The sequence below is a fragment of the Colobus angolensis genome, unplaced genomic scaffold (assembly GCF_000951035.1).
Source record: "Colobus angolensis palliatus isolate OR3802 unplaced genomic scaffold, Cang.pa_1.0 Scaffold450, whole genome shotgun sequence".
Lineage (NCBI taxonomy): Eukaryota > Metazoa > Chordata > Mammalia > Primates > Cercopithecidae > Colobus > Colobus angolensis.
In genome coordinates, this window is record NW_012117933.1 from 2,417,316 (window position 1) to 2,429,452 (window position 12,137).

Genomic DNA, 12,137 nt, shown 5'->3' on the forward strand with positions numbered 1-12,137 from the left:
GACTACAGGCGCCCGCCACCTTGCCCGGCTAGTTTTTTGTATTTTTTTAGTAGAGACAGGGTTTCACTGTTTTAACCAGGATGGTCTTGATCTCCTGACCTCGTGATCCACCCCTCTCAGCCTCCCAAAGTGCTGGGATTACAGGCTTGAGCCACCGCGCCCGGCTAGTTTTTTGTATTTTTTTAGTAGAGACGGGGTTTCACCGTGTTAACCAGGATGGTCTTGATCTCCTGACCCTGTGATCCGCCCGCCTCAGCCTCCCAAAGCGCTGGGATTACAGGCGTGAGCCACCACGCCCAGCCGAGAGATAGTTTTTTTAAAACTACTATTAAAATGTTCAAAAATTCATATTTGGAAGAAAAGCTGCTGTACACTTACACTTAAGTACATTCTATGAAATTAATCATTTGTTGAGTACAGCAATCAAAATGAAGTACTCAACTATCTATTAAGTGGAAGCAATCCATTAAGGTTGTGTTTATTCTGACCTCTCAATATGTAATGGAACTTCCATGAGTCTAAGTGAGAGTGTTTTTGTAGTGTTTACTTTGCATAAACTTCATCTTCTTGCACAATTTTTTGGCTGTGCTCTAGGGAATCACATGATCATGAACTAAACCCTCTTACGTTATGCAAGCTTTGTTTCTACTAAGAATTGATGCTTAGCCCTACTTGGGTCATTTTTTTTTTCTAATTGTCAAATAGTAGAGGTTAAAATTTGCACAAGCTCCAAGATTCTCTAAAAGAATTTAGAAAAAGAAACTCTCCAGTTTAAAGGATATTTTAGAGGGTTGAGGAACAAAATTAAGGATAAGTAAATCTATTAACAAAACAAATCAGCATTAAGAAAATTACTTAACATGGATATGTTCAGTACATGTAATTTTCTTGTACTACCTCTTTTTGCAATTAAAAGGAGAATAAATCATATAGGCAAACTGACAATTAAATAAGTATATCAACATTCAAGGAATTTGCAACAGATATCAAAAAGAATGTAGTTTGATGCACAGTTTTTAAATGTTGCTTTCCCAAGTTTGTTACTACTACTCTCATATGCGACATTTATTAAAAACATGGTAACCAGAGAAAGGAAAACTTACCTAAGCAAAGGGAGTTTTATAAGATGAAGAGGGCTGAATTATTTCTTTCATGGGGGCTGCAGAATTATTTCCAAATGTCTTTTGTGCTAGGTATTCTCTCTTTGCCCCTCCAGAAACACAATCCTCTCTCCTTCCTTCCCCATCAGGCTCTGTGCCCCAGGATGCTGCCCTCCATGGGCTACATCTATAAACCCTCTTGCCTCTCCCAGCCCCTGCCCCAACTCCCTGCCAGGCCAAGAGTTGACAGTGGCCAGTCCAGCAACCCTCTTCTCCGCTTTCCCTCTGGGTTCCCGTAACTGCTCCCTCCCCTTGTCTCCTCAGTCTAAGGGTGGGGAAGTCTCCCCCTTTTTGCTAGCTTCAGGTGCTTCACTGTCCCATCCCTCTTTCCCCAATTCTGCCCATAACCTTCATTAAACTTTTTTTTGAGCAACATAGAACCTGATGGATACACAAGACAGCACAGCTATCTTCATTCCTTTTAACATCCTATCCTAGTAACTTCCATATGGTTTTCTGAGTCTTGACATTATAGCATCAGAGAGACAATAACTGATAATAGTTCAGGTTCTGGCCTCCCACAGACCTGGGTTTGAATCCCAGCTCTGCTATTTATCAGCCATGTAACCTTGGATAAGTAAGTTACCTCTCTGAGCCTCAGTTTCCTCGTCTATAAAGGAGGATAAAATACCCTCTTGGCTCGTTTCAAAGATTAAATGTGATTATGCACACAGAGCATAACCTTGGCAACAAGGTTTGGCAACAAGGTTGTTGTAGCGATCGACGCTATTATAATCAGGGCTTTAGAGACAGCAGGCTTGCCGATGTCCTCATACCTGTTTGGAAATGTACGAGGTGCTGGTGTTCATACAGATGAGGCTCTCTTCATTGCAACAGCCACCACATCGGAACACGTTCACACAAGGGGGCTTGAAGAATGTGTTGGTACTCTTCCCCAGCTCACTGGCCACCTCCACGCATGTTTCTCTAGGGCTGCACTGAGTTCTTTGCCATTCTTCGTCTATAACTGCAGAGAGAAAGCTCACTGGGGCTAGCAGATGCAATGGCCCTGATGTGCCAACATGTGCCAGGGTTATGCTGAGCGTAGTCATTTTCACATTTCTACTGCTTGTTTCTTTTACTAGATGGATATTTTTTGTCAGTCCTTTAACCAAAGATTGTTCGCAGAGAAGTTACAACAATCTCTGTGCTCTTTCCCATTTATACCACACCTTTGTAGAATATAAGTATTTTATTTCCCTTTGAGGTAGAACACCATGTCCTGTACATAATTACATTGGATACATCTGGAGAAGCTGGCTAATAGGGAAGTAAATAGAAGCATGTAAAGAAATAACATGTAAATATTATTTATCAAGCAATTTACTAGATACAGCTGGATGGCATTTCTTCTGCTTAAAGCCAGGTGTAGGTAGGTTTTAGCATCATCAAGAAATATGTTTCTGTTGGTTGCTTAAGTAACTACAGTACGATTTAAACTTGGCAAATGCATAAATGGAAATTGAAGTGAAACTAATCCTTCCTCAAATCAGAGTTTTCTCATTTGCAAGTGCCCGATACTGATATTTATATAAATGATGAAATAAGCCTGTTCGTATTAATGGAACGAGCAATCCTTTGGCCATAGTTAATTTGAAGGTAACAAGAAAAAAGAAACAAGCCTATGGGAATAAAAAAAATTATATACTTTCTTATAAAACAGTACTTGCTTTTCTCTCATATTTTATTTTTTAAATTCGATTTTGACCCTTTGGTACTTAATGCTGCATAGCCTTTCTACAGGTGTTTTGGGGGAAAGATTCAATTTTATGATAAAGACAACACAAAGACTTCCTTGTAGCTTGCCATGAAACTGTAGAGTTTATTTATTATATGTGGGGGTGTGGTGCTGGTGAAAATCTCTTGTGGTAGGCAGCTTTGAAACTAACCCCCAGTGGTCCCCACCTCCTGATAGTCATGCCCTTGTGTAAATCTCTTCTCCTTGTGTGTGAGCTGGACCTAGTAACTTGCTTCTTATGAAGAGAATACAGCAAAAGTGATGGGATACCACTTCCATGATGAAGTTAAAAAAGATTGCAGTCTTGTTTCTACTTATTGCAAGTTCTCTTCTTTCTTACTCTGTCTCACTTTCTCACACACACACTCTTTCTCTCCTTCTCCACTTGCAGGCTTTTTTTTTTTTTTTTTTTTAACTTACTTTACTTTAAGTTCTGGGATACATGGGATACATGTGCAGAACGTGCAGGTTTGTTACATAGGTGTACGTGTGCCATGGTGGTTTGCTGCACCTGTCAACCTGTCATCTAGGTTTTAAGCCCCACATGCATTAGGTATTTGTCCTAATGTTCTCCTTCCTTTTGTCCCCCATCCCCCAACAAGCCCTGGTTTGTGATGTTCCCCTCCTTGTGTACATCTGTTCTCATTGTTCAACTCCCACTTATGAGTGAGAACATGCGGTGTTTGGTTTTCTGTTCTTGTGTTAGTTTGCCGCCATGTTAGAAAGGTCCACATGACAAGGAACTTGGGGCAGCCTCTGGCCAATAGCCAGCGAGGAACGAAGACCCTCAGTCCAACAGCCTGTGGGGAATTGAGTCCTGCAAACAACATCTGACTGAACTTGAAAGCAGTGCCCTAAGATGCCTGCGGCCCAGGCCAATATCTTGACTGCAGCCTCCAGAGACATCTGAAGCAGAGAAACTGATCTAGGCCATGTCAGCATTTCTGGCCCACAGAAACTGAGATCAATATTGTTTTAAGTAGCTAAGTTTTGTGGTAATGTGTTATGCAACAATAGACAAACTGTCCTTTATTTTTACTGCATTTTCAAGAGCTCTCCTGAGATTATTCTGAGTTCCCACATATGGGAATAGAAGGGATAGAGAAAACCTCTGCTTGAAGTATACCGATACAACATTACCATTTGAGATGTGACCCTAGTCCCTAAATTATTCCCTTATAACATCTTCTCCACATCCTTTCTCCTTTTTCATCCCTTAATACCAATTTTTTCCATATGTTGCTTCTTCAATCACCGAAAACATAATATGGGTTGTCTGGATCACTGCATTATACTACTACACAGCTGACCTAAACTTTGGGGGTTTTTTTCCTCATAATAAAACATTCTATCCCAAGAAACCTTTTTTTTTTTTTGAGACAGAGTCTTGCTCTGTCGCCAGGCTGGAGTGCAGTGGTGTGATCTCGGCTTACTGCAACCTCCACCTCCTGGGTTCAAGCGATTCTCCTGACTCAGCCTCCCAAGTAGCTGGGATTAGAGGCATGTACCACCATGCCCAGCTAATTTTTGTATTTTCAGTAGAGACGGGGTTTCACCATGTTGGCCGGGCTGGTCTTGATCTCTTCACCTTGTGATCCGCTCACCTTGGCCTCCCAAAGTGCTGGGATTATAGGTGTGAACCACCGTGCCCAGCCCCCAAGAAACCTTTTTAAAAATTTCTGATTATTAATATTTATATAAAAAGCCTGAAGGCTGCACATGAGGGATAAATTACTCAATTAAGTATTATTATGGTTATTATTTAATTCACTGCAATTAACCATGAATCTTTGAAAAAACAAGAAACCAACCTATGAAAATATTCCCAATTTAAAATTCTACTTAAATGTTTCTTTCCATTTGCTTTTTCTCTTTTTATAAAACTAAGTTTTGAAATTGGAGTGGTAAGCTTTTAATCAAAATCATATGCAATTATGACCAACATCACTGATTAAAAGGCTTCAAAACTCTACTATTCTTTACTACTTCCCAGCAGGACTGATCTGCCTCAGGAAATTACCTTGAAATCCACAAGGGAGACTTGATAACAAATTCTAATTGGTGTAACATGCCGATTTCATTATTCACTGCTTCTAACTTAGTAAATAACTTTAGATGATCCCCTATGAAATTAGGAGATAAATTCATAGGGTTTGCAAATTCTGTGATATTTTAAGGGCTTTCTCCTTAGAAAATGTCAATGTTATTGACTTTTTTTAGATCACCTAGTCTTGGTTTTACGGTAACATTCATCTTCATGAAATAGCTCCAGGCTCACCTCAGGCAATCTGGTTAAGGCCTTTGACCTCTAGATGAGGTGCCAACCCTTTGCTCTCATGAAGGCTATATTAATTCATCACATAGAAACATCTAGAGCTTCAAACTCCTGTCTGAAGTGAGCTCAAGGCTATGGTTCCCACCATGTCAACTCACTTAGACACACAGTCATACACATGAAGACAAAGAATCCTTTTCACACTCATGCCCAAGGTGCTACCAAAGAATACTTCCCCATCTATGCACAGCTTTCCCCACCGCCAACAACAGAGGTCTGTGCAACCCCAACATCTTTTTACAAATGGGAAAAAACAAATACAGTTTTAGGTAGAAAGAAAAAAATAGTTTTGGCCTAGTGGTTAATTTGAATTATGCTATATATATAATCAGTTACCAGGTAATCATGTTAATCAAATCCAGAATGCTAGATCAGCAATGCTGTAGCAGCTTCTTGTGTTGTTTTGACATGTCATCAAAAAATTAAATGCCTAATCAGAAACCACAGAACTTTACTTGACAAGCATTTTTTATTCATTATGGCACAGTATCTACACACACTGCCTGCCTGCCTGCCTTCCTTCCTTCCTTCCTTCCTTCCTTTTTTTTGAGATAGAGTTTCACTATTGTTGCTCAGGCTGGAGTGCAATGGCGCGATCTCAGCTCACTGCAACCTCTGCCTCCTGGGTTCAAGCGATTCTCCTGCCTCAGCCTCCCAAGTAGTTGGGATTACAGGCATGCACCGCCATGCCCGGCTAATTTTGTATTTTTAGTACAGACAGGTTTTCACCATGTTGGTCAGGCTGGTCTCAAACTCCTGACTTCAGGTGACCCACCCACCTCGACCTCCCAAAGTGCTGGGATTACAGGTGTCACCCACCACGCCCGGCCTGATTTTCTTTTAAAGAATCTTCATACCTTACTAGGGAACAATCATTACCCTTATTTCAAATTATGTTATTTTCTAGTCTGGAGTTTTGATCATTTTGTCTTGAGAATTTTCTCCCTTCGTTATTCTCCTAGCAATACCAGTACCCAATATTACAACTCAGTGTCCAACTTTTAATTTTCACTTTATTAAAAATCACACAACTTTGCAGAAATAAAAAAAAAAAGCTATATCTAATCTATTGGTTCGGGGGTGGTGGTTTTCTTGAGACAGGATCTTGCTCTGTTGCCCAGGCTGGAGTGTAGTAGCATGATCATGGCTCACTGTATCTTTGACCTCCTGGGCTCAGCCGATCTTCCCACCTCAGCCTCCCAAGTAGCTGGGAATATAGGCACGTACCACAGTGCTCAGCTATTTTTTTCTGTTTTTTTTTTTTTTTTTTGTAAAGATGGGGTCTCATTATGTTGCCCAGGCTGGTCTGAAACTCCTGGGCTCAAGCAATCTGCCTTCCTTGGCCTCCCAAAGTGCTGGGATTGCCGGCATGAGCCACCATGCCTGGCCATTTTTGGTTTTTATCTATGTATGTATGGCAGTAGAATACTCCTTGTGGATGAATCCCCAGGTTTTCTTTTCTAAGTAGACCTTATGATTTTTTTTCTATTGAGAACAATAGTCTTCCTGGGTTTTCTTTGCCCCCACATCCTTGAGTTAAATTTATTTTTATATTTTGAAATGTTCTTTTGTGTTTTTTATCTCAAAATCATATTGAATATATTTCTCTGTGAAGTAAATATTAAAAAATCAAGATTCTGCACTAATACTGAAGTTATGAAATCAAAGACTGACTTTCATTCTCCCTCTGACACGTGTCTGCCCTACGCAGAGTTTTGGAGAAAGTAAGTGTATTTGTCACCATCTGATAAAGAGAAAGAATTTGTCTCCACATCCACACACTTACCTTTTAGTGTTTCAATGTCATAGAAAGTTGCCGCAAACCTAGTGGACCGATGGGATGCTGAGCGAGAGTCCATACTGGTAAAACTTTTGAGCCTCAGCCTGCATCTCCACAGCTTCCAGTCCTCAGAGTGAGTAATTCGAAGTAGTTCCTCCAAACTAGAAGCAGCCCTGATCTGCTGTTCAGATCGTTCTAATGTGGACTGAGATGACCGCTTAAAAAAACAAAAATACCAGTTTAAAAACAAATTACTAAATTTTAAATTTGTCATAATAATCTTCATTGCTGACACTTAGAAGCGTAAATACATCTGTAAAGTAATTAGAGAACTATTGAAATGTATGCCAGTGCCTAGGAAAAAGGATATCTTCTAGTATTGTTGATTCACATTCTACTCATTTTTGATTGAATCAAAGGATTTACTTATTTCTCCTGGGTTCTCAGAACACCTACAAAGAAAACTCTAGTGTATCGAATGGTGGGCCTCAAATTGATATATCCACATCCTAACCCACAGAACCTGTGAACATTACCTTAATTTGGAAAAAGGATCTGTATAGATGTAATGAAGTTAAGGATCTTAAAATGAGATCCTCCTGGATCATCTATGTGGACCCTAAATACTGTACAATGGCAAGTGTCTTTATAAGAGACAGAAGAGAAGACAGGGACACAGAGGAAGGCCAATTGAAGACGGAGGCAGAGACTGGAGTGATGCAGTCACAAGTGGGGGATTGCCTAGAGCCATCAGAAGCTGGATGAAGCAAGAAAAGATTCGAGAGAATCCAAGAGTGTTTGGAGGGCGTGCAGCCTTGCTGACCCTTCCATTTTGGAATTCTAGACTCCGGAGCTGTGAGAAAATAAATTTCTGTTATTTTAAGCCACCAAGTTTGTGATAATTATTTACGGCAGCCATAGGAAATGAATAGATGTTTATCATATTATTTTTGTGACAGTAGCTAATGACAGTTGATTTCATCTCTGTTATTTGTTTGAGAAATTGATCCACAAAGTCCTGGATAACCTGCCTACAGTCACAAAAGAAGGATATCAAGCCCCTGATAACCTGAATTTTCTTACTTCTAACCCTCTTTCTTTATTTTCTTTTAAAACCTACTATTTCAAAAACACAATCTTTTTCTGACAAAATACTTTTCTGGGGTTTTACACTCTAGAAGTATAAGAGTTTAATACTCTTATAGAACTATAAAATACTCTTCTAGAGTTTGATTTCCATACAGCTGCATGAACTGTATTGGCGGATACAGTGCAACTGTATTGGATGGGTTTGTAAGAAAAAAAAGACTTGGTAGATAAAAAATTTTCAGTATGTAGCCTCTTGTTCAAAATTGGGGGTTAGTTATGTAAATAATGATATATGCATACAACAAATTCTATGTGATCATTAAAACAAAGGATGTAGAGGTATATTGGGACCGAACGAACTGAGATCCTTCCTGGAATGTGCTGGAGAAATGATAAGGTGATCTGTCTATGGCTAGGGCCTCAGATTCTCTCTTGCTGACCCTGTAGTTACTAGATGTTTGTTTTGCTGGGTGGTTGGAATATGCAGGCTGAGGCCATTTGTAGAGCTGGGATGAGGGGGGAGGCAAAGGACCAGTGCTGAGAGAGGAGGGTGGAAGGGAGAGGTGAATGTTAGCTGCCTGCTGCAGGGCGAGGAACAGTGGGGGGAAACAAAGATGAGCAAAAGGGGCTGTTAAAAAGCTTTGCATTGGGTCGTGTGATGTATACCCTCCTCCACTGAGCCTCAAAAGCTGTAGTTAAAATCTACATCATGCATTAGCATTTTAGGAGTAGACATTTTTTTTAGACATGCTAGTGGACACTGAGAGTTGTCCAAAAGTAGGTACTCAGAAGAGCAAGTGTGGTCCAAGTCATGTGTGATTCAGCTATGATATAACCTCTTTTAAAATTACTTATGTATTTTTACTTAGGTACTTATGTACATCATATATACATACTTATATGGATATATGAAGAACATCTGGTGACATATATATGAAAACGTAAACAATGGTTATTCTTTATTTATTTATTTTCGAGACCGAGTCTGGCCCTGTCATCCAGGCTGGAGTGCAGTGGCACCATCTCTGCTCACTGCAACCTCAGCCTCCCAGGTTCAAGCGATTCTCCTGCCTCAGCCTCCTGAGTAGCTGGGACTACAGGAGCGTGCCACCATGCCCGGCTAATCTTTGTACGTTTAGTAGAGATGGGGTTTCGCTATGCTGCCCAGGCTGGTTTTGAACTCCTGGGCTCAAGTGATCTGCCCGCCTTGGCCGCCCAAAGTGTTGTGATTACAGACATGAGCCACTGCACCTGGCCAACAATGGTTATTCTTTCAGTCAAGAGCTGTCAAACTATAGTCTCCCAGCCTAATTTAGCCTGCTGCCTGCCTGTTTTTGTAAATCAAGTTGTGTTGACACACAGCCATGTGCATTCATTTACTTATTGTCTATGGCTGCTTTCATACTACAAAAGCAGAGTTGAGAATTTGAGACAGAGACCTTCATGGCAGTTTCAATCTGAGGCCACTTGTCTGTTTTTTCTCAATGCTTTAATATTCTCAGCCATTATCATTTTCATTATTCCACCTATAATATTGTCTCTACTCTCTTTTTTGAAAAATGTTGGAGGCTTTTAATCATCTTACATGTCTCTTAAATGTGCTTCTATATTTAGCTATTTTTTCCCCTTCACCTCTCTCTAATGTGTTTTGGGTAAATTAATTCGTTCATCTTTCCAATCACCAACTCTCCAATTGTTGTGAGTCTAGAGTTTACTTTGTTACAGTTTTAATTTCAATCACCATATTTCTAATTTCAAGTATTTCTACTTCATTCTTCTTCCTATCTACTTTCTGTTACATTTCTGTATATTCTTCCTAGTTTGTCTCTTTTTTTTTTTTTTTTGAGACGGAGTCTAGTTTTGTCGCCCAGGCTGGAGTGCAGGGGTGCAATCTTGGCTCACTGCAAGCTCCACCTCCTGGGTTCGCGCCATTCTCCCAACTCAGCCTCCCGAATAGCTGGGACTACAGGCACCCACCACCACGCCCGGCTAATTTTCTTTTTGTATTTTTAGTAGAGATGGGGTTTCGCCATGTTAGCCAGGATTGTCTCGATCTCCTGACCTTGCGATCCACCCGCCTGGGCCTCCCACAGTGCTGGGATTACAGGCGTGAGCCACCGCGCCCTGCCCCTAGTTTGTCATTTTAATTTTATGAATATTATTTCTTTCTTTATCTCTTTGAGGGTTCTAAACGTATTTAAGTATTTCTTCAAATTATTTTAGATTTTTAACTTTATAGGCATGACATAACCTGATTATTCATTTTGTCGCTGTCATTCTTAGTAACAATTATATCAACGTGATTTGGAATTTTGTTTAGTAGTTCCATTTTCTTTCAGAGATTCATTTTTCTTTCTCATTATTCTTTCCCCAACATTTAGAAGTTTTGTAGTTGTACCCTGTGATTCCCTGGGTCCTGAATCTGGATCTTTTTGAGTATTTATGATTCAGGGATCATCTCAGCTCAAGTCCTAGTTGCAAGGAAGTATCTGCTTCCTCCTTTGCCCCTAGTTAAGTAATTTCATAGAAGTCACAGCTCCAGGCAGCAATGAGCAGTAACTCTTCCTTCCTCTTTCATGGATCTGATGTAGCGCACTCAAAGAGCCCATTTCCAGCTGAAGCTGAATTTTTGATGGTCCCTGTCTTCTAGCTCAGATCCATAAGTCCTGCAGCTTCAGCTACATGGCTTAGTGCCATTTCTGTAAACGATTGTCATCTGCAAATGTTTGCCATCATTCCATCAATTTTATATTCTATGGACTAAGAACGATCTGAAAACATGAATCTACAAGGTTATCGTACCTGGGAATCCAGATGTGAGTGTGTGTCTGTGGGTGCATGTTTTTAATAAAGGCGGGAGAATTATAAGCTGGGGGAAAGAGACAACAGACAGGAAGAAAGAGAAAGCATATGCAGGAGAGCTAAGGCAGGACATAGAGGGGTTGTTTTGACATAAGTGCCAGAGGTAAGTGGACATAGTGTGACTAGATGAGAGGATCATCCTCAGAAACAAGAGGAAAATACAGAATGACATGGGTTTGTAGATGGCAGGACTGCCTGGGAAGCTCAGTGAACTCATACCTGTGGGTTCGCACTTTTCTGCAAAGTTTCGATCAAGGCAAAATTCTGGGAGTGAGAGGAGTGGGGAGCATGAGGATCATAGAACAGGTTTGTGAAATTGGCTTGCCACAACTTCTTCATCTAAGAAATCTGGAGATTAAACTGAACAATTGCTAATGTCTCTGGCAGCTTTGAAATTCAATACTTCTCCATTAAGTCTCATTTTTCAATATTCTCTCTTTTCCTGATTATTCATTCTCTTCTAGTTGAACAGTACTCCGTATACAATTCAGTCTTCAAAATAAAACTTTGTGACAATGCTGCTTCCACACGAAAATAATGAAACTAAGCAGCTTTTTGAAGATTTTAAAGTTGAAGCATATTGAAAGGATTTTTATTTATTGAGGCAAATTTCGCTCAATACTATCCAAAAATACAAGGCCAGGCATGGTGGCTTACACTGGTTATCCCAGCACTTTGGGAAGCCGAGGCAGGAGGATTACTTGAGTGCAAGAGTTCAAGACCAGACTGGAAACATGGTGAGACCCTGTCTCTACCAAAAATACAAAAATTAGCCAGACATGCTGGTGCATGCCTGTACTCCCAGCTACTCAGGAGACTGAGGTGGAAGGATCACCTGAGCCTGGGGAGGTCAAACTTGCAGTGAGCCCTGATCTCGCCACTTGCACTCCAGCCTGGGCGATAGAGCGAGATCTTGGGAAAAAAAGAAAGAGAAAGAAAGAAAGAAAAGAAAGAGAAGAAAGGAAAGAAGAAAGGAAGGAAGGAAGGAAGGACAAGGAAAGGAAGGAAGGAAAAAGAAAAAGAAGAAAGAAGAAAAAGAAAGAGAAAGAAAGAAAGAAAGAAAGAAAGAAAGAAAAAGAAAGAAAGAAAGAAAGAAAGAAAGAAAGAAAGAAAGAAAGAAAGAAAGAAAGAAAGAAAGAAAGAAAGAAAAGAAAATCCCACTTTAAGTCTCTA

At 40.2% G+C, this 12,137-nt stretch overlaps 1 protein-coding gene across 1 annotated transcript in view; it reads right to left on the bottom strand.

Annotated features, from left to right (window-relative positions):
• The window catches only part of FIGF (c-fos induced growth factor (vascular endothelial growth factor D)), a 39,385-nt gene that overhangs the window by 10,650 nt on the left and 16,598 nt on the right, over positions 1–12,137 (bottom strand). The window contains exons 2-3 of the mRNA XM_011957888.1: positions 7,020–7,230; positions 1,937–2,127 (exon numbers count right to left, since the gene is read on the bottom strand). Of these exons, the coding sequence (XP_011813278.1) occupies positions 1,937–2,127; positions 7,020–7,230 (402 nt within the window). The remainder of the gene's footprint in view (positions 1–1,936; positions 2,128–7,019; positions 7,231–12,137) is intronic.